Genomic DNA, 25288 nt, shown 5'->3' on the forward strand with positions numbered 1-25288 from the left:
AGGACTAGTCTAGAGTTGTTTCAGTCCCTTCATTTCTTGGCTTTCTAGACCTCAGTGCTGAAGGTGACTCTGTTTTGTATAGCTACATTCAAATATCTGTGTGTGTCAGCAGCAGTGGTGGCAGGTAAGGAGATGAGAGAGAAACGAGGGAAGGAGTGTAGACTAGGGATTCCACTGGCCAGGTTAGACACACAGAGGGCAAGTTGGGGATGTTCTAACACTGCTGAGGGTAAAGGCTCATTTGTGAAATTGCACAATATGTGTACAGCCAGAAAATTTTCATTCAAAGCTTTGAATGCCCAGTATATTATTTTTGAATCCTATTCTTCACTACAGTTAATGCAAATAACTGAACTTTAAGGGGCTCTTTAAGGGTCCTGCTTCAAGATTTAACCCAGTTTGCAAAAATGGGGAATTAGGAGGAGATCTTTAGGGGAACTCTCTGCCCCTCATCTGTTCCTTGGGTACTTAGGGCTCCTTGCAGGCACATAATGATGGGTGCTCTTGGAAACACAAAATGCCCAAGATTTTGCAGCTGATTGGATCAGGGTGAATGTGTTCAAAACTTGCCTCACAACAGGGGCCATGCATTTGCTCAGTAGCCATTAACACTTTTTTTACCTCTTTGAGCATTGGTCTGTGCCATTTAAGCATTGCCAAGGAGAACAAAATGGGACCTGAATGCCTTGGCTCAGGGTTGCTTTTGATGAGTGTGACACTGTCTTCAGTAGCCACCAAGAGTCTCCTGTGTTCTGTGGTTTCAATGCATTGTGTTTGCACCTTTCTTGCAGTCCTGGACACCTCGTAGCTCTCCCAGGTTGTCACCATAAGTGTTCTGGCCTATGGGTAGTTGTCTGCAGAACAGCAGTACCTGAAGCCAGTGCAAAAAACAGGTTTTCTGCTCAGCTGGGTTTCTGGCCACAGTCCTGCTTTGCCTCCAACCCCTGCTGGTCGATGAATACCTGCATTCCACCAGGGATGGCCCCACGTGTGGAAGCACAGTGGGGAAGGCTCTGCCCTCTGCACGTGGCCTTTGTGGTGCTGTGTGAGGAAAGAGGGCTGGGGCACAGGGATGTGGTGGGTGCACTCTGCCTTCTACTGAGCTGTCCTCAGCTCGTGTGCTGTTATTTCCCCTTCAGAGCTGTGCTAAGAGCAGCAGCCAGAGGCCTGACTCTGGCTGGGTTGTAGGGGCTGTGGCAGTACCATTGCTGCAGTGGGACTTGGTGCAGTCCATGGGCTAGGACACCATTCCCCCACCATGCAGCTTGGGAGTGGCTTGGCTGTTACAAAAGCAGTCCTGGCTGTACTTGCCAGCGCCTCATTCTGCTACAGGCTTTGCAAGAAACTCAGTTACTGCTTTGGGCATGTGCCTGCATCCTCCCCTGGGTAATCCCCAGTACAGTCAGTGTCCCAGCTCCCATGTGCAGGATCTCCTGGAAGGTTCCTGCAGAGGTGAGGCACTCTGTACTCTGGCAGTTCTTCCAGCCACCGAGCAATAGGGAGGAATATCCTGGCCCAAGCACATGAAGGATGCAGGGGCCACCAGGACAGGGACCCAAGTGCTGAAATTGCCAGACTTGTGGCATGCTCTGTGTGACTCCCTGCAGTCTCTCCTGGCCTTGCCAGCAGCTCTGCTTGTTTCTGGTCAGGTTTGGAAAGCATGGAGCCTTTCATCTTACTGGTGTGGCTGGTATTTGTCTGTGATCTGGAGCGTGTGGCAGCTCCAAGGCCAGCCCTTAGTGCGGGTGTAGAGATGAAGTAAAAGGGAGCCAGCCTCACATCACCTGGGACAGGCAGCCCCTCACCCCCAGCCAGAGCCATGCTGTCACTGCCTTGTCCCCTTCCTGGCCAGCACGGGGTGGTGGTGGGAGGTGAGGGTGCTGCTGGCAGCAGGCTGGGAGCCAGCCCAGGCTGCCCAGCACTGCAGGTGCTCTGCTGGCTTCACCAGCAGTGAGCCCTGTGGGGAACTGGCTGCTGTGGCCCATCCCAGCCCTGCAGGGGATGGAGCTGCTGTTGCAGGGACAGCAGGGAGTCTGGCAAGCTGGCTGGCATTGTGCTTAACCAATGCTGCCCCTGGCAGCCAGCAGTACCCCCAGCTGCCTGGGCCCTGCCCAGCCCTCACTGGGGCTGAGTGATAGTACAGCAGGCAGTCCCAGCACTGGCTAGCCAAGCCTGGTGGCAGCTGTCCCAGCACCAGTCATGCTTGCACTGGTGTCACTGTTCCAGCACCAGTACTGACTGAGCTGGTACTACCCAGCACCAGTTGTCCTGGCATTTTACTGCCCAGGCACCAACTTGGCCCAGTACAAGCTGGCCTGGGCCCAGTGGAGGGAAAGCATCAGCAGCATGGATCAGGAAAAAGCTGGTCCTGGTTCCTGGCCTTGCTCACTGAGCGTCTGCTTGGGAGTGTGAGCAAAATGCTGCTTCTTCAGCTGCAGAAGCAGCACCCCCACCTTGGCCATGTGTGACCAGGTACCAGCCAGCTCCTTCCTTTAGCACACTCCACTCCTCCTTGCTAGAATGCCACAGCCCCTTGAAAAACTTCCCTCTTTTCCTCTCAAACACACAATGCTGCAGCAGTTGCTTATCTGAGCATGGCAAGAGGACAGAGCTGAGCTGAACAGGATAGGTGTAGCCTCAGTGACCAGCTGCAGGCCATGGACCAGAGCTGTCACTGCATGACCCCAGCATGGGTCATGCATGGGGGGTTTCCTGACACTTGGGCCATCTCAGTGCTGTGCTCAGCCAGACACTGCTGTCCTGCCTTCACAGCAACCATGCAAGTCTGGATCCCCTTCCCAAAATCTAGCAGAAATAAAGCACACATCCATGTCAAACATAATATATTTATAGCAAAAATAGGCTTTTTCTGTAGCTTCCATACACAAGGTTTTCTCCCCGTATATTTACGCAGTAAACAGGTCGACTGAAGCAGCGTGCACTGGCTGACTCGACAGCTGCCCTTGCTTCAGGCTCCCACTTACAACGGGTGGCTTCATTCCCCTTTTGTGGCTGCGCTCTGGAGCCTGCACTGGTGCCCTTGTACCTCTCCAGCCAGGGGTTGTGGCACAGGCAGGGAGCAGCCCAGGGCGATGGGAGGAATGGTGGTGTAGCCCCCCAGGCAGAGGGCAAGGCTGGTGGACAGGCTGCCTGTGTTCAAATGGGGCAGGCCCAGGAGTGCCCCCAACCCACATTCAAGGAGAAGCTTCCTGTAGCTTACCTGTGCTGACCACAGGCTCCTCCACCATGCTGTTAAGCAAGTGACTGGACACAGGACCTCAGCCCTCTCATGGTGGTAGGAAGATACAAATCACATTAACTCAAACACATTAACAAGCCTCCCTTGTTTCTCCTGTCTCTCTGCTGATGGGAAGCAGAGGAGGGGCTTAGGACTGCCCAAGTCCCCAGCAGAAACCTCCAGTGCCTGAACACTGTCAAAGACCTTCTCATCCCGCTGTCGGACAAAGCAAAGCACGAGGATGCTCTGCCAGCAAGAGCTTCACAGTTTGGAGTTTGCTGGGTCATCCCTTGTCCATCCCAGAAGGGTTTGGCACACAGACCTAAGGGACATAACGCAGGCAGCAAGTGCATCCCCTTGCTGTCCTGGGGAAGGGCCCTTGCTAGGAGCCAGCACTCTTGCTGCCTAACCCTGCAACTCAGAACATTGCAACACACCCACATGCTGCCCCCACTGTTCCCAAGTGAGAGACACCACCCCAATGAGGACGGGTGCCCAAGCGTGGCTTTGCAAGCAGAGCAGCCACTGCAGCACAGGGAAGGAAGCCAGTTGTCCCCTCTGCCCTCCCTGTGCCATTGAGGCTCCCACAGCACCCAGGCAAGGAGCATCCCTCTAATCTGGCCCCAGTCCCCTCCCACTTCCCTCTTCCCCATGTTTTTGGCAGTCCTCCTTGGACATGTTCAAGTCTCCAGCATCTCAGCAGCACGGACTTGCCTCACAGTTTGGTAATTGCACGTAACAGGGCCACTCAGTGACCCCCACAAGGCAGGGGGGGAACCAACAAAAAGGAACAACAGAGTCAAGTGAACTAAATCAAGGAATCCCTCGCTGTCGGTCCCAGCGTGAGGGTCCCACACGAGTCCAGGGACAGAGGAGGCTGCCGGGCCCTGCCGCAGCTCCAGCATTTAGGAGATCATGTACTGGGTGATGGCCTGCAACGCGTACAGCAGCTCTGCCTGCATCCGGGCTTCCAGGATCAGCAGGTTCACGTGGACCTGCAGGAACACAGAGAGGCTCAGGCAGCTGAAGTGTGCTGTGCTCAGCAGTGCAAGCAACTGCCCACCTAGGCAAGTGAGTCTTTCATATCAAAATGCCACCAATTTTTCCAGCTCAGGCAGCTCCCCTTTTCCCCTCCTCCCAGTCCTGCAGGCTGTAGCTGCTTCCCAGAGCTGCGTGCCAGGGAGTCCCCTGCATACTTGGCACCAGCATTCCAGGCTGGCAGCGGCAACAGTCCCTGACACCCACAGCAGCTGCTCCTGTGAGTTACAGCTTGAAAGAGCCAGGAAACACTCACCACTGGGGTAATGACATTGGAGATGCCTGTGCTGCTGGTGCCCCTGGTCTCATCACAGTGGGCAGCCCCATGCCACACTAAGCCCAACTCCTTACAAACAGCCAGTTTCCATTCCCCCCACCTGCCTCAGACTGGTTTAGTGGCTCAAAAACCTCCCATACACCCCATAAAGCATCTCAGCTTGCAGCCCCTGCCTGCTCCCAGCCCCACCGCAGCCAGAGCCAGGGGCCAGCTATCCCACCTTTTCACTGTGCTTGAACTGCTTCCAGAACCTGTCAAACATTTCTGAGTTTGTCTTCTCTGGGTAGCAGGTTACAGTTTTAATGTAAACTTTGAGCATTCGCTCCAGGAGCTGATTCACTTCTGCATAGTCATAATCATCGTACCTGTGGAGAGCACAGGGGAGAGTCACAGCCAGCACCTTGCCTGTGGCCTGCCTGGGGCATGGCACAGCCACAGGGCAGGGGGCACATGGCAACATCCACCAGGCACCAAAACCCTGCCCCAAAGCCCCCTGCCCTGGCCACAGCAGTTCAGTATCTGTTCCCTGCCTGTCTCAAAATCCAGGCATCTGTCCCTTCTCCATGCTCATCTGCATGACAGACTGAGTGCCCTACCCTCCTCCCGCCCAGGCCAGCTCAGTTTTCTGCCCTGGACCATGAGGTTGGTTTCCCTACCTAATGCCAAACATGCAGTGGATGTAGTTCCAGATGCCCCGCTTGAAAACAGAGGGCTCACAGCCCTGCCGCTTGGCCATGGCACTGCTCTGCAGACCATCCACCATCCTAAACTTCTCATCCAGGAGATGCCCAATGTCAGAGTACAGCCGGTTGACCAGTGAGAAGCCATGGTCTTCCCAGGAGTAGTCCTGTCGAGCACAGCAAGAGGATTTTGCAATTGCAAAAAGAAGCTTGCAGCATGTTCCCAGGAAGAAGGGCTGGAGACCTCAGGAAGCAGAAGAATTCAGTGAATATGCTCTGGAGGTAGCTCTGCCCAAACCACATCCCTAATCAAGCAGCTTTTGAATGATTTTTACCCTTGCCTCCATGAGGGCCATGTGAAAAAAATCATCAACCCTTGGGGACAGAAGTCACCTCCCTCTTCTCAACCCTAGTGGGACAGGGCATCTGCATGGGCAACTCTATTTATGGGAGGGGAGGGGAAGGGAGGGGAGGGGCAGCCCAAGCTGCTGCCCACCAAGAGAGCAGGAGTCTTACCTGGACTCTGAACACCTGCGTCTGATCCTCATCACGCCGGGCAAAGTCTTGGTATCCAAAGTCAGGGTCCTGCATGTAGCATGCAAGGTTGGTGGCACCAGTGACTTCCCCATCAGTATCTGCAAGAGGGGAGAGCCCTGCAGCTGGGTCAGAGCAGTGCTCAGCTGCCCTGTTCCCAGCCACATCAACCAGCCCTTGCTCTGCCCCACATGCATCCCATAAGCCCCTCTGAACCACACATCATGGAAAATGTAAGGCATAGAGGAGCAACAAACACACAGGGGTGCCACATGAACTCCCACCCTACACACCCACCCTGCTCCCTGCCCCTCACCTTCCTCTCGGTCCTGCTGCAGCAGCCTCATCTCGTCCCTGCCCTCAGTCTCCACATGGATCCGCTGCATGCGTTCCCGGAGGGAATCCAGCTCCATGCAGGAGTCCAGGGACTGCACAGACACAGGCCTGGGGGTGAGGGCAGTGCTCCCAGGGGCATCCCCCCATCCCCTGCACAGCCACCCTCTGCCCCCATCCATCCCCTGCACAGCCACCCTCGGGGCTCACCCGCTTGCGGTTGATGCGCAGCAGCTCCTGGCCGTAGCTGTTGCTGGCAGTGGCCTCACAGAAGCACTGGTTCCCGAGTGACAGGGGCTTCAGCGAGCCTCGGCCCCCCAGCCCCTCATCCTGCTCGCAGCCACAGCCAAAGACAAAGCTGGCAAGTGCATGGCAGTGTGCCAGGAGGACGACAGCGTGCACCAGCTCCGCCAGTGACCAGCTCCACTCGCTGATCTTCAGCAGCTTCTGCAGAACATGGACACACCAGCAATGTGACACATGGGCAGGGTGCTGGCAGCCCCTGGGGATGCTGCTGTCCCCAGTGCCATCCTGGTCCCTGGCTGAGAGCCCTTCCCAGTACCTCAATGTGCTCCTTGGTGATGAGCCACGGCCGGTGTGCCAGGATTTTGTTGATTTCGTTGAGGTTGCGGAGTTTGGGGGGGATGAATTCGAGGCCGCGCAGCCACTGGGGGTCCCCCCCTGCCCGCAGGAACTGCAGCACGTGCAGGTTCACCAGGTACCGGCACTGGTGCCGGGCTGCTGCCTGCAAGAGCAGCACATCAGCATCACTGCCCCAGCAGGACAGGCCCCCACACCCACCTCTCACTTAACCTCCAGGACATTGTGATTTTGGCCCCTGACGAGAAGCCCACGGCACAGGCTGTCTGCTGGAGGTTAAGGAGAGCCCCACAGGGCTGAGCAGAGCCCCCATCCCCTCTGGCAGGTGCCAGCAGGGCTCACCATGATGGCGATGTAGTGCCGGCAGTCAAAGGGTAGGGGGCCGTCCATGTGCATCAGGTAGTGCTGTGTCTTGAGGAAGCTGTCCAGGTACTGGGGGTGGTATCCCATCTGCTGGGTCACTGCCTCCAGCCGCCCTCGGCTTGCCAGCACCTTCACAAAGAGGAACTGGGGGCACTCAGGGTCGCTGCTGGACATCTTCACTACCTGCAGGAAACACGCTCTGCTTAGCTCTTCCCAGAGCAGCCCCTGCTGCAGCAGCACACCCCAGCTAAGCCCAGGCTCTGCAAGAGGCAGAGATCCCTCTCCCAGCTTGGTGCTGCCAGAGGGACACTCACAGTCCATCACACGGAGCACTGCTCAGTGACACAGATAGCAGGAGGACAGGTAGCAAGATACACAGGTTGGTCTCTGTCTGGGAGAAGGCTCTGCGTGGTGAGCTGAACCAAGGGCAAACCAGGAATGATGTTCCTTGTAGTGGTGCAAGGCCAGATCAGGAGAAACACAACACAAAATACATTCCAGAATGGAGCAGCCCATCTGCCAGCACAAGCCCTCCTGCCCAGTACCAAGATGTGAGAGAGCTGTAGAAGCAGCAGAGGGGCTGCCAGGCTCCTGCCCTGGCAAGCCAAGAGGCAAACCATGTCCTGGTACCTTCCATGTGATCATGGAGCACACAGAAGAGCTCCCCACATGTTACCCAAGCAGACAGCATGGGAGTGGGTTCTGCAGCACAGAGCACAGCTCTCTGCCCACCAGAGAAAACACAGATGGGCAGCTTGGCAAGGGGGGCCCAAACACCCCCAGCAATGCCCACGCCAGCCTTGCACCAGGGTCCAGCACAGCTCCAGCCCCTCCTGAGAGGGTGGTGGGAACAGAGGGCAGGGATGTTGGAAAGATGCCCAGGCAGCTGCCGTGCTCCAAGGACTGTGTTGCCACAATTCCCAGCCAACAGCATGGTCTGCACCTGCAGCCTGCCCACCCCGGGCTACAGGTACAGCAGGTGCTACCCTTGTCACACAGGAAGCCACAGCTCCTGCTCACGTGTGGGAGCCCAGGCAGCAACCCTGGATGCAAAGGATGCATCTCTTCTCCCAGGCTTGAACTGAAATCTCTCCTGGGAAATTCTGGCCCTGTCTTGTTCCTTCCACCTGGCTCTCCGGTGCAGGCACCCAATGCCTGGTGACTGGAGCATGGGAACAATGGAGAAAACCAGGAGCACTTCTGCAAACCACCAAAACCACAGAGAGCATTGCAGAGCAGCCAGGGGTGAGGGGCAGACAGAGCAGGGGTGAGCTGTGTGGCAGCACAGAGCAGTTGCACCCACAGAGGCAGTGCAGGAAGCAGCTCAGGCTATTTTCCATCATCCTGCACTTCTGGTGAAAACACCATCACTCAAGTAACAAGAGGTTTACTTGACATTTAGAGTGTCCTCTTCACTTCCTCTGGTAAAAGGGGTCCACAAAACCCCAAAACTCATATTAAAATGGAAAGATGAAAAGCACCAGCTTCTCTGATTGACAGGAAAGGATGAAAGCCAGAAGTGACCTGCAAAAGCCCCCTACCAAGTCCCTCTGCCTGGGGAAATGAGATGCTGTGGGGACACCCAAGGGGCCACAGCCCTGGTTTTGTCCTGGAGGGCTGAGGTGGAGGAGCTGAGAGCCCTTCCATTCCCCCGGGGAAAGGCGGTCCTAGAAAGGAGCTGTGCAACCATGGCTCAGCCTTTGGTGCTGCCAGCTCTCCTTACTCCGCTTGTCCAGGTGATGATGGAGCAAACAACCAGGCAGATGTGTCTTGGAAGGAGATGATGAAGGAAGGGGGGGATGAAGGTGCAGAACAGCCACCTCCTCGGCTCTCAGCCCCTGGCCAGGCTAAACTGCCCACTCCCAAAGGCACCAGCTCAGCCCAGGCTATCTCCTACCGGCACCGCCTGCCACATTCCCTCAGTTCTGCCTCCTCAGCCTCTCTCTTGGCCCCGGTGCCACCTTCTTCATCCTCCTCGGCCACAGCCCTCCTCCTCCTCCTCCCGGAGTGCATCCACTCGCACTCCTGGGCTGTGGGAGCATCGCCTCCCTCCCCAGGGGGAACCTTCGTGTGTCCGAGCCCCCCGAACTCTTAACAGGCACCTCAAATGCGTACCCACCGTACCCACCACCGACCTCGTCCCCTCCCCGCCCGGCGGACCCCCGGGGGAACGGCGCCCCGGCCGGCAGCCGTGAGCACATCAAGAAGGCAGGAGGTTGAAGGAGCCCGGACAGCGCCGGGATGTGCGGGAGACGGGCCGGTAGATCCCGCCGCGCTCCCCGCCCGGCCGGGGCTCATCCCTTCGCCCGGCTCCGTCGGTACCGGTGGCTCCTCCGGTAACGTTCGCTGGAGACGGTGCCGCGGCAGCACCTCTCGCCCGGCCCTTGTGCCTGGGTATTCGAGAGGACGGGGCAAGTACGAGTGCCTGCGGCAGGGACCCCTACGGCGGTGCCCGCGGCCGGTACCCGGGGCCGGTACCCGGGGCCCCATTGTGCGGGCGGCGGCGGCGGCAGCGCCCCCGGTGAGCGGCGCGGGCAGTGCAGGCGGAGAGAGAAAAACAAGTTTGATTGGCAGTGATGGAGCCACGGCGCCTCCCGCATCCCGCACAAAGGGGACGGGGACGCCACCGCCGCACCGGGACCTGCACCGGCACCGGCACCGGCAGTAGGACCAGGACCAAGACCGAGCCGCCGGTCGCGGGATCGTGAGCGCATAGCCTCGCCCGTCCCGCGTACCGCCAGCGGGCATGCCCCGGCCTGCTGGTGCCCTAGCCGTGCCGGCCCGGTGGCGGCGAGCAGGGCTAAGCCCGGTGCTCCTGTACGGGCTCGGGTGGTGGCGGCGGGGCGGGTCCTACCTGCCCCGGCAGCCGCTGGCATCGGCTTCCTCGGGGGTGCTCCACGCTCTGGGGACACACGATCATGGTGAGCCCGTGCCGTGCCGAGCGCAGTCTCGGTGCCGGTGCCCGGTGCCGGTGCCCCCGCCCGGTGCCCCCGCCCGGTGCGGCCGCCGGCAGCGCAGAGCCGGCACCGCGGCAGGCAGGGGGGCGGGCCCGCCTGCGCCAATCGCCGCCGCCAGGGGGCGGCCGCCGCCGCACCACGTGGGCAGGGCTGGAAAGTTACCGGGGCCGGGCGCGCAGGCCCCGCCCCCAGCGGGATGGGCGGGGCGCGGGGTGCCCCCGCCGCTGGGGGGCGCTGCCGCCTCGCCCGGGCACCGCGGGACGGGCGGGGAACCAGGCCGGGACCCCATCCCGGGCCCGGCTGTGCCAGGGCCCGGCTGTGCCAGGGTCCGGCTGTGCCAGGATCCAGGAGTGCCAGGGCCTGGCTGTCCGAGGGCCCAGCTGAGGGTCCCACTCTTCTCCCAAGCAAGCAGTGATAGGATGGGACGGTGTGCTCTTCTGTGCCTCTGCCAGGGAAGGTTGAGGTTGGACATCAGGAGGAATTTCTTCCCAGAAAGGGCAATCAGACATTGGATTGGACTGCTCAGGTAGGTGGGGGAGTCACTGTCCCTGGAGGTGTTTAAGGAAAGACTGGAGGTGGCACTGAGTGCTGTGGTCTGGTTGACATGGTGGTGTTTGGACAGAGGTTGGACTCAATGATCTCCAACATCTTCTCCAACATAATTGAATCTGGGATTCTGTAAGAGCATTTGCAGGGGGCTGCAGTCTGTGTTGGCCAGAAAAGTCTGCTCATCTGCAGGGACAGCAGCAGTGGCTGAGGTGGCCCCAGAAGTAGTTGGAGAGGCCAGAGAGCAGAGCCCATTGCCCAGTGAGGTCACAGCACATCACCCCAGTGTGCAGGGAGCCCTGTGAGACAGCCAGGAGGGGACTCATCCATGTGCTTGATGTTTATTGATGAATACGCTGCCACTGTGGGACAGCAGGAGTGGCCCTTGCCTCACTGTGTGTGGGAGGTCAGAGGTGCTCAGAGCACCTCTGAGCTTTCCCCAGACCCCGCAGGACGAGCCTGAGCAATCCCCTGGCAGGCAGAGCTTTAGTGCCACTGGAACCTGGGGACAGAGGGGAAGGAGCAGCAAGGCCTGAGGGAATGGCCAGGATGACACTGGGGCTTGCTGAGCCAGCACAGGCAGGACACAGGAACAACCACAAAACCACGGATGAAAGGCAAAGAGGAATTTTATTTTCATTACCTCACCAACTGCAGGACCCCCCCAAGCAGCACCCAGGCAGAGGCACATAAGCAGGGATGCAGGCACTGTGGATCTTGGTCCACTCTAGAGGATCACTGAACCTGCTGTTTTTGCCTGTTTATCAAGGATTTGTGCAGTTGTGGTTTACCACTGTGGTTTGATCTTTCCCACAGCAGGCCAGGAATCTCAAGCATGTTAAATAAGGTGCCACTAAGTCTATCACAGGCCCGTGTTATCTAAACACACAAGTTCTACTTACTGAATACACAAAGCTAAACAACATGAGTATGGTATATGTGTTTTTCCTACATCAGCTGCAAGACACTTGAGCATGTTTACAATCTTTCTTGCCTATCTTTCCTTATTTTTCCACACTTGGCCCCCCTGGGACTCCTCATCCTGTGTGTCTCCTCATCAAGTGTGTCACTTGGCTAGTGGCCCCTGCCTGCTTAGCTGCAGCTGCCCACTCACCAGGACACGTCCCTGGGTGTGCTTGTGGGCGCTTGGGAGCAGAGAGGGCACTTGGCAGGAAGCAAGATCGGGGATACAGGGCATTTGGCAGAGAAATGGCAGGAGCAGGGAGCAGGGCCTGAGGAGCAGTAAGGTTTGGGCAGCAAAGCTGAGGAGAATGGGGCATGCAGGAGTGTAGGTGTGTGTCACAGCCTCCCATAGCTGTTCTGGTAGGGGCTGTGCTCACTGGGGGCAGCTGGGGGCCCAGGCATTGGAGGTGGTGCATGGTTGCTGCTGTCCCAGAGGGGCTCGTGGCTGTCTTTGGGTGGCAGCTCAGTCACATAGCAGATGTTCTCGCTGTAGTTGGGCTTGAAGCTCTCCACAACATCTTTGGGGACTCCAGTCCATTCCTCCAGGGAGCAGAGCAGGGTGAGGATGAGCCACCACCCAGCCCAGCCCCAACCCCACAAAGCCAGGGTGAGCCCAGGGCAGGGCTGCCTGCACCACCTTACCTGGAAATTGCCGTTGTGGGTGATGAATAGCTCATCAAAATTCTTGCTGGGGTTGGGAATTCGGGGCATCAGGATGACCCATACCCTGTGCAGGAGAGGTGTGTTAGAGGGAAGAGCCCCAGTGCTGCTGGCCCTGGCAGCTCCCCACACTCACCTCTCCATGCGCACCAGCAGGATGACAAGGACCAGCAGCAGCAGGCAGGAGGCAATGGGGACCAAGACCGTGCGGATCCCAAACCAGTACAGATCCTCCACCACGCCTGGAAGGAGAGGGGTGACACTGATCCCCAGACAGCACACCAGCACGGCAGTGGGGTGGGACTGCAGGTGGCCCTCCATGGGTGGCCCTCCATGGGTGTCCATGGCATTGCTCATGGCAGGGCTCAGCTGGGAGCAGAGCATGGAGAAGGGGCCTGTCCCCAAGCCTTGCCATCCTGTCACCATAACTAGCTGGTGTCCCTGTCCTGGCCCAGCCATGCCCTCCAGTGCTAAGAAGCCCCTGGCAAAAGTCAGCAGGTCCCACTGGAGGGGTGTGTTTTGCTTCCAGAAGGACAAAGGATGCTGCTGCCAGCACCCCACATGCCCAGATGGGTCTTGTCCCTACAGCTGCTGCCTCAGGCCATTCTCTGCTTGCTTGGCCATCTCTCACCTGCGAGCCCTGCCATGCTCCAGTCCATCCTATCCCACTGCAGCCCTCAGAACATACCCTTGCTCGTGGAGTTGCTGCCCCAGATGACAGGAACACTCCACTCGCTCCAGAACTGGGTTCTGCCACAGAACTTGTTGATCTTGCTGCGCACGTAGAAGGTGTAGGACTTCTCATAGTCCACACTGGGTAAGGAGAAGACATCTCCATTCACCGAGAGCTCCTGCAGAGACATGAGCCCTGAGCTGCTGGCTGGGACCATCTTGGAGGCTGGTGCACAGCTCACCCCAGGCACAGCCACAAGGCTGCCGTGCCCAGGGCTCTCACCGTCCAGCTGGTGTCCTTGTTGCTCTTGTATTTGACAGCGTGCTTCAGGCACCCGTTTTTGGGGTAGGGGGAGGCCCACGTCAGCCGCAGCTGATTGTTGCTCATGTTGTGGATGGTCAGGTTGACAGGAGCCTCTGGTTTCACTGCAAGGGACAGGTGATGCCCAGTGAGGGCTGGCCCCATGGCCAGTGCCCTGCTGCCAGCTGGGAGCCCACAGGGGAGCTCTGAGAACTGACAGGGGGGTCCCCCCACCAGTCTGTACCCAGGTCCTGCAGCTCCATGTGCTTGCTGGGGATCTCCAGGGTCTTGCCTCCAACGCTGGCATTGATGAGAACATGGAAAGGCTGGAACTGGATGAGCTCGTTCTTCTTGAAGTGGCAGCCAACCCTGACACCCTGATGGTGCAGGTACTGCTTGCACTCCACCGCCTTGTCAGACGTGTTCTTGTACCTGTGCCACACTGGGTTACCAGGACTCCCCAAAGCCTCACATGCCCCAGCCCTCACCAGGACCCCTCTCCCCAGCACATCCCATCCTGCTTGCTCTGGAGACAGAGCCTGCCCCACCCTGGGCTTGGAGAGGAGGAGAGGCCTGATGGACCAGCAATGCTGGCAGCAGCCCCCCTGCACAGGGACCTGCTGCTGGACACTCTGCTGTAGGACTGGCCATGGGGCAGGGGCACCTACCAGTAGAAGAGGGAGTAGTTGACTGTGGGCATCTCTTTGTTCCCCCACGTGCAGTTCATGTACTCCTCGTTGAAGAAGACACACTCCACTCCTGCAAGCAACAGACACTGCTGGGCATGGCAGTGGTGGGTGGCTGTGCCAAGGCCCAGGGGTGTACCAGAGAGACATGGCACATGCCAGATCCCCACATATCCCTATGAGCCTCCCTCCATGTGAACCAAACTCATCAACCAGCACTGCAAGGGCAGGAGAAAGGCAGGGTCAAGCTTTCCTGGGCTGTAATGCAACACAATGGAGCAAACAGGCTGTTTCTACACCTGGAGATGGAGGGCACCTTCCCACCAGCCCAGGAGGTCCAGAGATACAGAGAGGCTTTTTCCACAGAAAGCTGTTGTTTTACTGACAGCCAGGCAAGGAGTGCATTTTTTCTCTGAAAACAGTGGCTGGGATGAGAGTGCCAGGTGGAAAGAAACACCTCTGTGTCCTGTCCCCTTCCTGTGCACAGCACTACTGAGGGGACCAGGAAGGAAAGGGCAGCCAGTGCAGATCCACTGACCATCCTGTCCAACACCCTCACATGGCACAGACCAATAGGATCTGCCAGTAGAGTGATGAGGCAGGAGCACTCCCAGGGTGCTGACGGGGTCAGAAATGCTCCAGCACTGCAGTGGGCACAAGGACACCCCAACAGGGCTCCCTGGTGCGGCCTGACCCTCCTGGCAGCCCCACTGCAAGGGGCCATACAGGTGCCACAGGTCCTGGGACACATCAGGGGTCGCAGGGTCCCTAGTGCGTGCCACAACAGCGCGCCAGCCCACACAGCCCCACATCCTGTCCTCACCCGCCATCACTGGGGAGCTCCAGTCCCCAGCCCCAACCACAAAAGGGGCCCGTGGCCTTCCCTTGTGCCCCCTTACCTGGCTGGCTGTCGGCAGCAGCAGGGTAGGGACCCAGCCCACAGAGGACGAGGAGGAGAAGGACAGGCACGAGGAAGGCGCCAAGAGCCGCCATGGGGGCTGCTGAGTGAGGACGCGTGCGAGCAGCCTCAGCCAGGGCTGCCGGCTTCCGCAGCACTCTGCTTCCTGCCCATGGCTCCGCCTGCACCGGGGCATCCTGCGTGCCCCAAGGGCTGCCTTATGGGGACCACTGCTCACTCCACAGGGGCCCCACAGCTCACCCCACTGGGACATCATAGCTCATCCCAGTGGGATCTCACAGCTCATCCCACTGGGATTCCACAGCTCAACCCACTGGGACTCCATGGCTCAACCCAGTGGAATTCCAATGCCTCATCCTACTGGAACTCCATGGCTCATCCTGTTAAAAATAGGTTAGATACTGTTGTAAAATAGTTGATAGATCGTTAAGCATGTACTGTTAGTTTGGATGTTATATTGTAAAAGGGGTTAAAAGGGTAGTTATAAGAAATCCGGTACTCAAGGTACCAGAACACACCTCAGTAAAGTGCACCACGAGCCAGCCTGGACACAACTGTCATGGCCAATTGAGCACCTTAAACCTTCATGCAAATGAAGGATCCAAAAAGAAACCAATCCAAAGGGACAAAAAACAGGATCAAAAGGGGCTTCTGACCCACTGAATCTGTGCTGCTCCATCTGGGACATCGGGGCCATCGCTGCTGAGCAGCCCCAGCACCGGCGCTGCAGCATCCTCGACGGGAACGCTCCTGCTCGGCCCGGGGCCCCCTTGCTTTGGGCCTTTCCTTTTCTTACAAGAAATGCTGAAATCACCTTAGCACCGGGAGCCTGCTCTCGTTTTTGACAATCTCGCTAGGATAGCACAGCTAACCCACTGCACTGAGACCCCACAGCACATTCAACTGGCTCATCCCACCGGGACTGTGTCACCCTCCCTGCTCAGTTCCCACACCTCACACCTCTTGGAGCCCCCATTTCATGCGGCCGTGTTCCCGTGGCTCATGCTGTAGGGCTCACCGCCCCTGGGCTGCCCCAGGAGCATGGCTGGGATGGGGATCCCAGCGCTCAGCCCGCCTGGATCCCTGGCAGCATCACTGGGAGGCACCGAGGCAGTCGGAGGGGGCGGCTGCAGGAGAGAATCGCAGCGGGGCTTGGTGCGTGTGACAGTACGGCCGGTGCCCGCGGGGGCTGCTGCCGGTGCGGTGATGGCCGCACGGGGTGTTGGTGGCCGGGGTCTGGGGGTGCCCCGGTACCGGGGCCGGGGGCGCGAGGGGGGTATCACGTGATCCTCTCCGGACACGCCACCGGCGCGGCGCCTCCGCCGGGGGGCGCGCGCGCGCCGCTCGGGCTGCCCCGTCCCTCTTCGACACTTTCCGTCTTCGCTCGGAGCGGGCTCGGGCCATCCCGGCACTGCTCGGGACTCGCCTGCGGCGCTCAACGCTGTTTTGTCCCTCGCTCGTCCCCGCTTCGGGGACTCTCGGCTCTCTCCGTTCACTCTCGGATCTCTCCGGCTGCTCTCGGTGCTTTTCGTCTGTCCTCGGTCCAGTCACAGCAGTACTCGGGTCTCTCCGTTAATTTTCGGCATTCTTCGGCAACACTTGGGTCTCTTCGGCGACGCTCGGGATTCTCCGTGCTCCTTCGGTTCGGCTTCGGCGGCGCCCACCTGCCCCGGCGCAGGGCGCAGCGCGCAGGCGCGGGCGGCCCCGGCGGCCCTTGTTGTGGCCCGGCCGGCCCGCCATGGCGGCCTTCGGCGTCCTCAGCTACGAGCACCGTCCACTCAAGCGCCCGCGCCTCGGCCCGCCTGACGTGTACCCGCAGGACCCCAAGCAGAAGGAGGTGCGGGGGCCGGGCGTGTGGGGGGGACCCGGGGTGCAGGACCGCTGTGTCGGGGCCGGACCTGAGGGAGCGCCGGGTTAGCGGCGCGGGGCCGGGAGCTGGGCGAGGGGGCGCCGTCCCACCGGGACCCCGGGGGTGGGGGGCGCCGGCCGGGCCGGGGGAGCCCCGGTGCCGTGTCCCGGCACTGCCCTGGGTGGTGCCTGGTAGCCAGGGCTGGGGGAGGTCGGGGGAGCAGCCGGGCCTCGCCTGGTTCAGCCCTCGCCGTGGGGACGGAGGCTGCGGCGGTGGGCGCGGAGGGGCCGGGCCGGGCCGGGCCCTGCTGACCGTCCTTCCCCCGCAGGATGAGCTGACTGCGCTGAATGTCAAGCAAGGCTTCAATAACCAACCGGCGGTGTCTGGGGACGAGCACGGCAGTGCCAAAAATGTCAATTTCAACCCGGCGAAGGTGAGAGACGTCCCGCCGGTCGAGGGTGGGTTTGGCAGGACAGGCGGCTGGATCCTGCACAGTCTTGGGTCTCGTTCCTTCCGTATGTCGAGAACTACCAGGTCTTCCCCTTTTGTGTGGGTGTTTTTAAGACTTGACCCTCCGTTTCTGTAGAATCCAAGTTCTGCATTCGTTTAGAACTGTGTCCCACCTCTGAGAGAGTGGGTTCTTGTCTGGTTCAGTGCATCTTAGGGGCAGGTCTGTGTCTGCAGTATTCGTTAAGCCAGCATCTAGGACTCCTTAAATTCTGCTATTAAAGCACCAGACTATGATAGTCGGAGAGAGAAACTCCCTATTGGTTTGGTTACATGATGACCATAGTAAAAGGAAAGTATGATTTCGTGAAACATCTGGAAGTTTAAAAATGGGAGTTATATAATAGGCTTCAACTCCATTTTCCAGTCTCTGAAATCAAGATTTTGACTTCCTGACAAAACAACTAGTAATGACCTGGGTTGGAAGGCAATCAATAAGCTCAGGATATTTGTTTTCCTTGGTTGACTTCTGTCTGAGGAGCCTTGTCTGGTTTGACAGGTATTTTTTAAGTGGTTGTGTCCATCTCAACTTAAGTCCCTGCTTGATTATTGTATGAGTTGTCTAGACACATTAATCTCTGCAAGTATAGCAAAGGAGTTATTGGCAGTTACTTTGTGTTTCAAAAGTTGATACTGGTGAGACTTCTGGTAGGAGTGATAAATGAGTGATAAATTTTAAGCACTCTGATCAGGTCTTTGATCTCTGAAATGTAATGAATCCTTTTTTTTTCCTTCTCCTCCAGATCAGCTCCAATTTTAGCAGTATTATTGCAGAAAAGCTGCGGTGCAACACCCTGCCTGACACGGGCAGACGGAAACCCCAGGTCAACCAGAAGGATAACTTTTGGCTGGTGACAGCACGTTCTCAGAGTGCCATAAACAACTGGTTCACAGATCTGGCTGGAACTAAGCCCCTCACTCATCTTGCTAAGAAGGTATGTTACAGGAGAGGCAACCTGGCCTCTCTGCCAGAGTTTAATCTGTGCTTGTTTTTTGAGGTTTTCTGAAGGTCTTTACTGTTTGGAGAAGTTCCTTGTCTATACATCTTATGAAGCTTTCAGCTTGCAGAGTGGATGTGGGATTTGTAGTGCCCTAACTGTAGTCATCCACACTTTGAGATCTGGTCTCTTGCTTGTTATTTTGAGGTGTGTTCAGCTTTGCCTTTTGGCTTGTAGGACATGACTGATTTATTTTAAGGTTCAGTTGTTTTTCCAAAGAGCTGCCACTGTTGCCTTTGGTCTGTTGTTTAGATTAGGACATTTCTGTTGTGGAGGGTTTCTCGAGTTCTCAAAAGTCATAGTGAGAATTACTGAAAATAATCACCTAAATGACTTCCCAGACTTCTGTTGCAGTGAGGTGTTTCTGCTTTTCAGCAGAGGAGAGTACATGTGGTCTTTGCCAGGCTACAGTATTTCTATGCCCTGGAGTTTAGGGATAGATATTCCCTTTATAGCTGTGAATTCTGTAGAGTATGAAAGAAGGGTCTTAATCTGGCATTTTATCAGGCCTGATAGCAAGAGGGATAGCTCTCTCTCAGGGGAAGCCTACAAAAAAGGTGCTTGTGAACCTGGTATGCACTGTGGAAAAATCATAACTCCCAGTTGCAAAATGGTCTGAGTCATTCCTGGGGGGAAAATAAAGTAATCAGATTTTCCCAGTATCTGACTCTTCATAAACTTACTCCTTCTTTGTGTTTTGACTGTCAGTTTCCTGAGGTCATGGTAAAAGCTTGAACCTTTCAAGGTTTTCCCCTGTTTTCCTGCTATGAGCTCCATCAATTTTCGTGAACTTAGATGTGAAAGAGTGACTGTCAGTAGCCAGGTAGTCTGACTTTGAGGCATCAGAGAGTAATTGGGAAGAATGTAGGAAACATAGCAGGTAAATGAACATCAGTAGTTCAGGGACTTGAACCTGCCAAATGGACCTGTTTCTTGTGAATTTTTTTCATTCCTCTGTGAAAACACACATACTTTCACTCTCCAGAGAATTGTGTGGAAATGAGCCCCACAGCTGTACTTTTCCCTGTGATGTCCCTGTTATTGCTTCCTGGTTTATAGTCCTGCAGCCTGATTATTTCACTGGTATCCTCCTATAGTGTATCTTGAATTTTGAATCTTGGATTAATGGATTCCTTCCTACAACGTACTCAGTTCCCTGTTTCTCGCAGTCTTCTGTTGGGTACTCAAGATATTGTGAGACATCTGTAACCACTCGGTTTTGTATACAAAGTGAAGAGTCCTGTCTTCACTTTGCATGGCAGATACTCTGTTACTGACTCAGTCTGTATCTTTCATAGCTCTTTATGTGCTCTCTGGAGGATAACCTCCAAGGTGTTTGCAGGATTCAGGGCATGGATTTACAGTGACGTAATTATATGTTCTGTCTTCTTTCAATTTGTTTTGTTTCTGTTTGTACTGAAATGCAGCTCTGGTACTGTTGCTTTCTGACCACAAGTGAATTTTGGCAGCAGGTTTTTTTGAGGTAGAGGTACTGTGTTGCTCTGTTCCCTTTTTACCTTTTTCATACTTGCAGCAGGTATAGCTGCTTTAGCTGCTTCAGTTCATATTCCAAGTGCTTGGTTCAATTTTCCCTCTCCATTTCATTACAGGTGCCCATCTTTAGCAAGAAGGAAGAGGTCTTTGGTTATTTGGCCAAATACACTGTTCCAGTAATGAGAGCAGCGTGGCTCATCAAAATGACCTGTGCCTATTACGCTGCCATCACGGAAACGAAGGTGAAAAAGCGTCATGTCATTGATCCCTTCATTGGTAAGCACTCTGTGTGCACCACGGGCTTTGTCCAGCACAGCTGTTTCCTTCTAAGCCTGCTCTTGCTTAGTAAGAGGTAGCCTGGAAATCCAAATAAACTTGTTTCCTGCTGCTAAGTCCTTGGGTTCTGGTGTGAGTAACTGTCTGAACAACAGGCCCACCTGTGAAAGTACATTGAAAAATAAGTCTTAGCAGCCATAGAAGCCTTACTTTTCTTTTTCCCTGTTAAGTTCTACTGAGCTCCTTTGCTGCCTTACCTGTTTTTTTCTTCCATACAAAGATTGTAAAGTTGCAATTTAGTGATGACTGATTAGCTACTTCCCAAGTGAGTATGTATATTTCCTAGAGAATTTTGGTATGTTACTCTCTGTCTGTGTTCCCAATTTCATTAAGCATTACTGGATCCAACATCCTTTGCATCCTGGCCTGCTCCAGATTGCTGTGATCTAGAAGAGTTCCCCTGACTGTGTTCTGGTTTTTTTGGCTTTCCACCTATGCACCATCCTGGTTCTTTCCTGCTCCTCTTTGCCACACTGCTCACTGCTAACCTCTTTTCTCCAGAATGGACACAGATCATCACCAAGTACCTGTCAGAGCAGCTGCAGAAAATTGCAGAGTTCTACAGACAGCTCCCAGGGCAAGGCTGTGGTTCACCATCGGGACCAATGCCCCAAGAGGTGGAACAGGCTTTGAAGCAGTGGGACTACAATGAGAAACTGGCTATGTTCATGTTCCAGGTGAGGGACTGGTGGGAGCTGCTGGGTTGGTGTGAGCATAGGAGAGCAGGGGGGTGGATGCCACATGATTGATTTCTGCAAGATGCTCTCTTTCCTAGTGAATAGACCACTAGGACCAGATGCAGTTTTGAGCTCAGTAATAGGACAGGGTAGCACAGAACTGTGAAAACTTCCAGAGTTATTTCCACTGTTGGAGTGCAAGCTGCTGCTGCTCTGCCTTACCTTAGTGAAGGTTACTTCAGCTTTCACCCATCTGCTCTGCTTTTATCTGTGTGCAGGATGGCATGTTGGACCGGCACGAATTCCTGACGTGGGTCCTCGAGTGCTTTGAGAAGATACGGTCAGGAGAAGATGAATTTCTGAAAATGCTCCTTCCTTTGCTGCTGCGGGTGAGAAATACACTCTCAGCTTGCTTTAGGAGAGTGCTCACTTCTGCTTTGGCCATCCCCTTCCTATTGCCTAAGGGGATAATGAGTTGTTTTGCACCAAGAACACCAGGGAGTGTCCCTGTGAGCATCCTTCTTTAGCTCATGCAAGGATGTCTTTTTAGTGCTGCACTTTTCCAGTGTTTATTCTCCTTTATCCTTTTTCCCTGCACTGGACTTGGTAATCCCTGCCCATGCCACAGCTGTGATAGTTCCACTGGCTGTGTACCAGTACATGGAAACTGCTTTTTTCTTTCTTTCTCTTGCAACAGATTCTGGGCAAATGTTTGAAGCTCTGGGAAGCCTGGGTGTGGGTACATTTTTACACATTAAGTCATTGCCAGAGAACATTTCAAGGCTTTTTCTGATGCTTAGTAGCCAGTGGGTGATCCGTGATAAGGAGCTCTCTGTAAAAAAGAACTGCCTCTTCAAGGCAGTGTCACACAGTGTAGTACATTGGGAAAGTTGGGATTTTTTCTTGTGTTCCTTGTGACAAGGATGTTTGCCCCTCCTTCCCTGTTCCCTGCAGTACTCTGGAGAGTTTGTGCAGTCTGCGTACCTGTCCAGACGTCTGGCCTACTTCTGCACCCGCAGGCTTGCTATGCAGCTGGATGGTGCTGGTGGGCACCCACCACACATCCTGTCTGCCCAGACAGGGAATGCTCTTCCTTCAACTCCCACCCCGCAGCCAGCTGCAGGGAATCCTCCTCCCAGCCCTTTCAGCGACTTACTGCTGTGCCCCCAGCACCGGCCAGTGGTGTATGGGCTCAGCTGCATCCTTCAGGTACGTTTCAGTGATGGTGATTCGGGGCTCAGCAGGGACAGTTTGTGTGCCATCACAGAAAAATCATTACAGTCTGAGTCAGCAGCTTTGTAAGTACAGAAATATCAAACCATGATTATCTCTGCTGATGTGTTACAAGAGCTTTTGTCAGACAGTGCTGTAGCAGTGCCCTTGACTGACTTGCATAAGAAAAATGGTTTGGAATAGAGCCCTTTGCTCTGCTCACAGGTGCCCCACATGGCTAGGAAAGCTTTACAAAAGAAAGGATGAGAAAGAAAGAAAGAAAGAAAGGGTTATTTCCCATGTGTATATCAATAGCAGGTTTTCATCCAGGAGAGGAAATTATGCCAGAAATGAAAGTGCTTTGTAATTTTGTCAACTCTTAAAAACAAACATCCCCTCATCAGAAAAAAAGTTCCCACAGAACAAAAAAAAAAAAAGCCCGCAACCAAACAGCACACACAAGAAACAGCCCCTCCCACTTTATGGAAGAATGTAGTGATCTAGGAGTGGTAGCAGGCTGTGAAAAGGAACTACTATAAACTCATTATCTTTGTAGGTGGGATTGATTAAATGTGACATTGCAATAAGAAGGCAAAGTTGCCAAAGCCTTACTGATAGATGTTCGAAGAACTGGTTGTTGTTGTGACACTGTGGGATTCAGTTCTTACTGTCCTTGTGTCAGAGAGAGGCAAGTTCTGTTCTGTGTGTGCATTCATTCATGATTGTGTTTTTCTCCTTCAAGAGGAGAGTGACTAGGTGAGGTAGGTCGATGCAGGAGTGGAGATTGTTTCTTCCAGGGGAGAAGAGACTTGTTAAAGCAAAGAAGGTTCCAGAGCGTGCAGAATGGAGCAGGATTTGGAGAGGAAGAGAGCACTTGGGAATCAGCTGCTCAGGAGAGGAACTTGAGAGGAAGGAGCCCTGGCAGGATCAAAAAGCAGCCAGCCAGCTCTCAGAGAAAAAAAGGAAAAGAAAATTTCTATAGTACAGTTGGCTAGAAGTAAGGACCTTTCTAGAAGCAAGGGTTAGAGAGCAGTGCAGGGTTATAAATAAACATTTTTCATTCTTAAGTCTTGTTTGCTTTCTGGTCAAGACGTTTAGAGGGTTTGTTGGTTTTTTTTTTTCTATTTACTATGTGATAAAACATGTCTCTAATATAAAAATCCTCTATTTGGGGAGCTTGCTTTAGGGAAAATAGATGAGCATATGCACCTCAAAGGTTTGTCTGATTTGGAGTTCAGACACAACCTGCTTAAAAAGTTGACACTGGTAAATGATAGTCTGATCTTTAGTATGTCTCAGTGGAAACAGGTGCATTTCTAAGAATTTCCATAATTCTAAGAATGTGCATAATTAACCTTTGCTGAAATGTTCTCAAGATAAGCAGATTCTTTGGTTTGAGGGTCTAAAACAGCTTTGTGAGCCAAAAAATATAGGGGAATATCATAGGAATTGTTTAGTGAAGTTTTGTCTGTGTTTATGTGAGTGTACAAGCTCATAAAAGAATGAGAATGCATATACCATGGTATTATTACTATAATAATCAGACTTGTGATTATCAAACAAAATGGTTTCATTAGTTTAGGTCTGTTACCTGATATTTCTTCTCAGACTTTACACTTGATGACAGTTATAAGATGCCAATGTAAATGCCCCTTCTGGACCATGAGGGTTCGATTGTGCATTGGGGGTGTGAGTTTGTATGATCCAAACGGTTTTTCAGAGCTTAAAAAAAAATAAAACTGAACAAAACCAACCCACCCAGATAGTAAATATGCTATATAGAAGATAATGAGTGCCTTGGTAATAGGATAAAGTAGTGGTTAGTTCTGTAGAAATGTAACTTAATTGTTTTGACCTTAATTTGCTCAGTGATACTGACTTTTCTGTCTGTTGCAGAGTATAATCTTGTGTTGCCCGAGTGCCCTTGTGTGGCATTATTCCTTGACTGATAGCAGGATAAAGACTGGCTCACCATTGGACCACCTGCCTATAGCCCCATCCAACTTGCCCATGCCAGGGGGGAATTCAGCCTTCACACAGCAGGTGAGCTTCAGAAAAGGGAGCTCTTGTGGTTTGGGATAACAGCTGTATCTTAGCTCTTTCAGAATTTTCTTTTCATGTTGTGTGATAAGCAGATCTGGAGGTGCTGTCTCAATCTCTAGGAATTAAGTGCTCTCATTCTGCTGTAAGCCAGATAGTGATGTCCTTGGAAGATGGGCAAAATCTAACTTGAAGTAGAATTGCTGTCAGTCTCTTTGTTCTCTAATAATTTTGTTCCCAGGACTTCTAAGGCATCCTTTTGTGTGTTTACACAAGTCCATTGTTTCTAGGTTCGGGCAAAGCTGCGTGAAATTGAGCAGCAGATAAAGGAGCGTGGCCAGGCTGTGGAGGTTCGCTGGTCATTTGACAAGTGCCAAGAAACCACAGCAGGTAACTTGCTGTAGGTTAAAGTTTCTCTCCCCCTGATCCTACTCTGACAAAACTCCTGTCTGGCTATTCTTCTTGATTTTTTCCTATTTCCTACTGTTTGTATTTACTGTCAGCAGTAAGACATGGCTCTTTCTCTTTGCAGAGCAAAATCTTGTAAGAGTCCATTTCTCTAGATATAGGTGAAGTTTCTATTACTAGGAGCTGGAGATATTTACCAGGGAACTATACTCTTGTCTGTGTGCCATGCTCTGATGCTTCTCCCTAAAATCTGCTGCTGGCCACAGTGAGAGTCAGGATAAGCTGGGTGGACCCCTGCCTGACTGGTACAGCTTCCCTTGGGTAGTAAGCCCAAGCAATGAGCTCACAGAAACTTCTTATAGAATCCTAGAATGGTCTGGGTTGGAAGGGACCTTAAAAATCAAGTGGTCTCAATTCTCCTGCCATGGGCAGGGACACCTTCCCCTAGATCTGGTTGCTCAGGACCAATCCAGCCTGGCCTTGAACACTTCCAGGAATGGAGCGTCCACAACCTCTCTGGGCAACCTGTGCCGCACCCTCACAGGGAAGAATTTCTTCTTAAAATCTAGTCTGAGTCGATCCTCTTTCAGTTTAAAACCATTCCCCTTTGTCCTGGCCTCGTAAAAAGTTTCTCTCAAGATTTCTTGTAAGCCCGCCTTAGTGTGATAGGTGACAGTCAGGTCACCCTAGAGCCTTTTCTTCAGGCTGAACAACCCCAATTCTCTCAGCCTTTCCTCCTGGGAGAGGTGTTCCATCCCTCTAATCAACTTGGTGGCCTCCTCTGGACTCGCTCCAACAGCTCCATGTCCTTCCTGTGCTGGGGACCCCAGAGCTGGAGGCAGCACTGCAGGTGGGGTCTGACCAGAGTGGAGCAGAGGGGCAGAATCCCCTCCCTTGACCTGCTGGTCATGCTGCTTTTTGGGCAGCCCAGGACACTCTTGGCTTTCTGGGCTGTGAGTGCACAAGGCTGGGTCCTGTCCAGCCTCTCATCCCCCAGCAT

The 25288-nt window shown here is 54.4% G+C and overlaps 3 protein-coding genes across 7 annotated transcripts in view; 1 reads left to right on the top strand and 2 right to left on the bottom strand.

The window, feature by feature from the left end:
- Positions 1 to 2832: 2832 nt before the first annotated feature.
- Positions 2833 to 10138, bottom strand: LOC139597340 (sestrin-3-like). Of its 2 annotated transcripts, none has more exons than XM_071442596.1 (9): positions 9918 to 10138; positions 7043 to 7246; positions 6663 to 6845; positions 6311 to 6547; positions 6084 to 6195; positions 5750 to 5868; positions 5210 to 5400; positions 4774 to 4918; positions 2833 to 4233 (listed from the first exon to the last, which is right to left on the bottom strand). In XM_071442596.1, the coding sequence occupies exons 1-9, from the start codon at positions 9981 to 9983 to the stop codon at positions 4144 to 4146; spliced, it is 1347 nt and encodes a 448-aa protein (XP_071298697.1). In that variant the 5' UTR covers positions 9984 to 10138; the 3' UTR covers positions 2833 to 4143. The 2 variants fall into 2 exon arrangements, with proteins under 2 accessions (XP_071298697.1, XP_071298696.1); XM_071442595.1 differs by having other exon boundaries at positions 5750 to 5886.
- Positions 10139 to 11177: 1039 nt separating this feature from the next.
- On the bottom strand, positions 11178 to 16036 carry IL2RG (interleukin 2 receptor subunit gamma). Its single transcript, XM_071442598.1, has 8 exons — positions 14748 to 16036; positions 13831 to 13921; positions 13407 to 13594; positions 13145 to 13287; positions 12878 to 13040; positions 12326 to 12431; positions 12172 to 12256; positions 11178 to 12069 (listed from the first exon to the last, which is right to left on the bottom strand). Exons 1-8 carry the CDS (start codon positions 14839 to 14841, stop codon positions 11866 to 11868), a joined length of 1074 nt encoding a protein of 357 aa, XP_071298699.1. The 5' UTR covers positions 14842 to 16036; the 3' UTR covers positions 11178 to 11865.
- A 100-nt stretch (positions 16037 to 16136) lies between these two features.
- Positions 16137 to 25288, top strand: part of MED12 (mediator complex subunit 12) — a 35173-nt gene continuing 26021 nt past the window's right edge. For 2 of the 4 annotated variants that reach the window (XM_071442586.1, XM_071442585.1), the window contains exons 1-9: positions 16137 to 16604; positions 16945 to 17049; positions 17867 to 18058; positions 19732 to 19891; positions 20453 to 20628; positions 20907 to 21017; positions 21583 to 21837; positions 23737 to 23883; positions 24171 to 24270. In XM_071442586.1, coding sequence (XP_071298687.1) covers positions 16506 to 16604; positions 16945 to 17049; positions 17867 to 18058; positions 19732 to 19891; positions 20453 to 20628; positions 20907 to 21017; positions 21583 to 21837; positions 23737 to 23883; positions 24171 to 24270 — 1345 coding nt within the window. In that variant the 5' untranslated portion in view covers positions 16137 to 16505. The remainder of the gene's footprint in view (positions 16605 to 16944; positions 17050 to 17866; positions 18059 to 19731; positions 19892 to 20452; positions 20629 to 20906; positions 21018 to 21582; positions 21838 to 23736; positions 23884 to 24170; positions 24271 to 25288) is intronic. The other 2 variants (XM_071442583.1, XM_071442584.1) reach the window with 1 other exon arrangement.

Source organism: Agelaius tricolor, unplaced genomic scaffold (assembly GCF_023055355.1).
Source record: "Agelaius tricolor isolate 1412-34295 unplaced genomic scaffold, bAgeTri1.0.p SCAF_17, whole genome shotgun sequence".
Lineage (NCBI taxonomy): Eukaryota > Metazoa > Chordata > Aves > Passeriformes > Icteridae > Agelaius > Agelaius tricolor.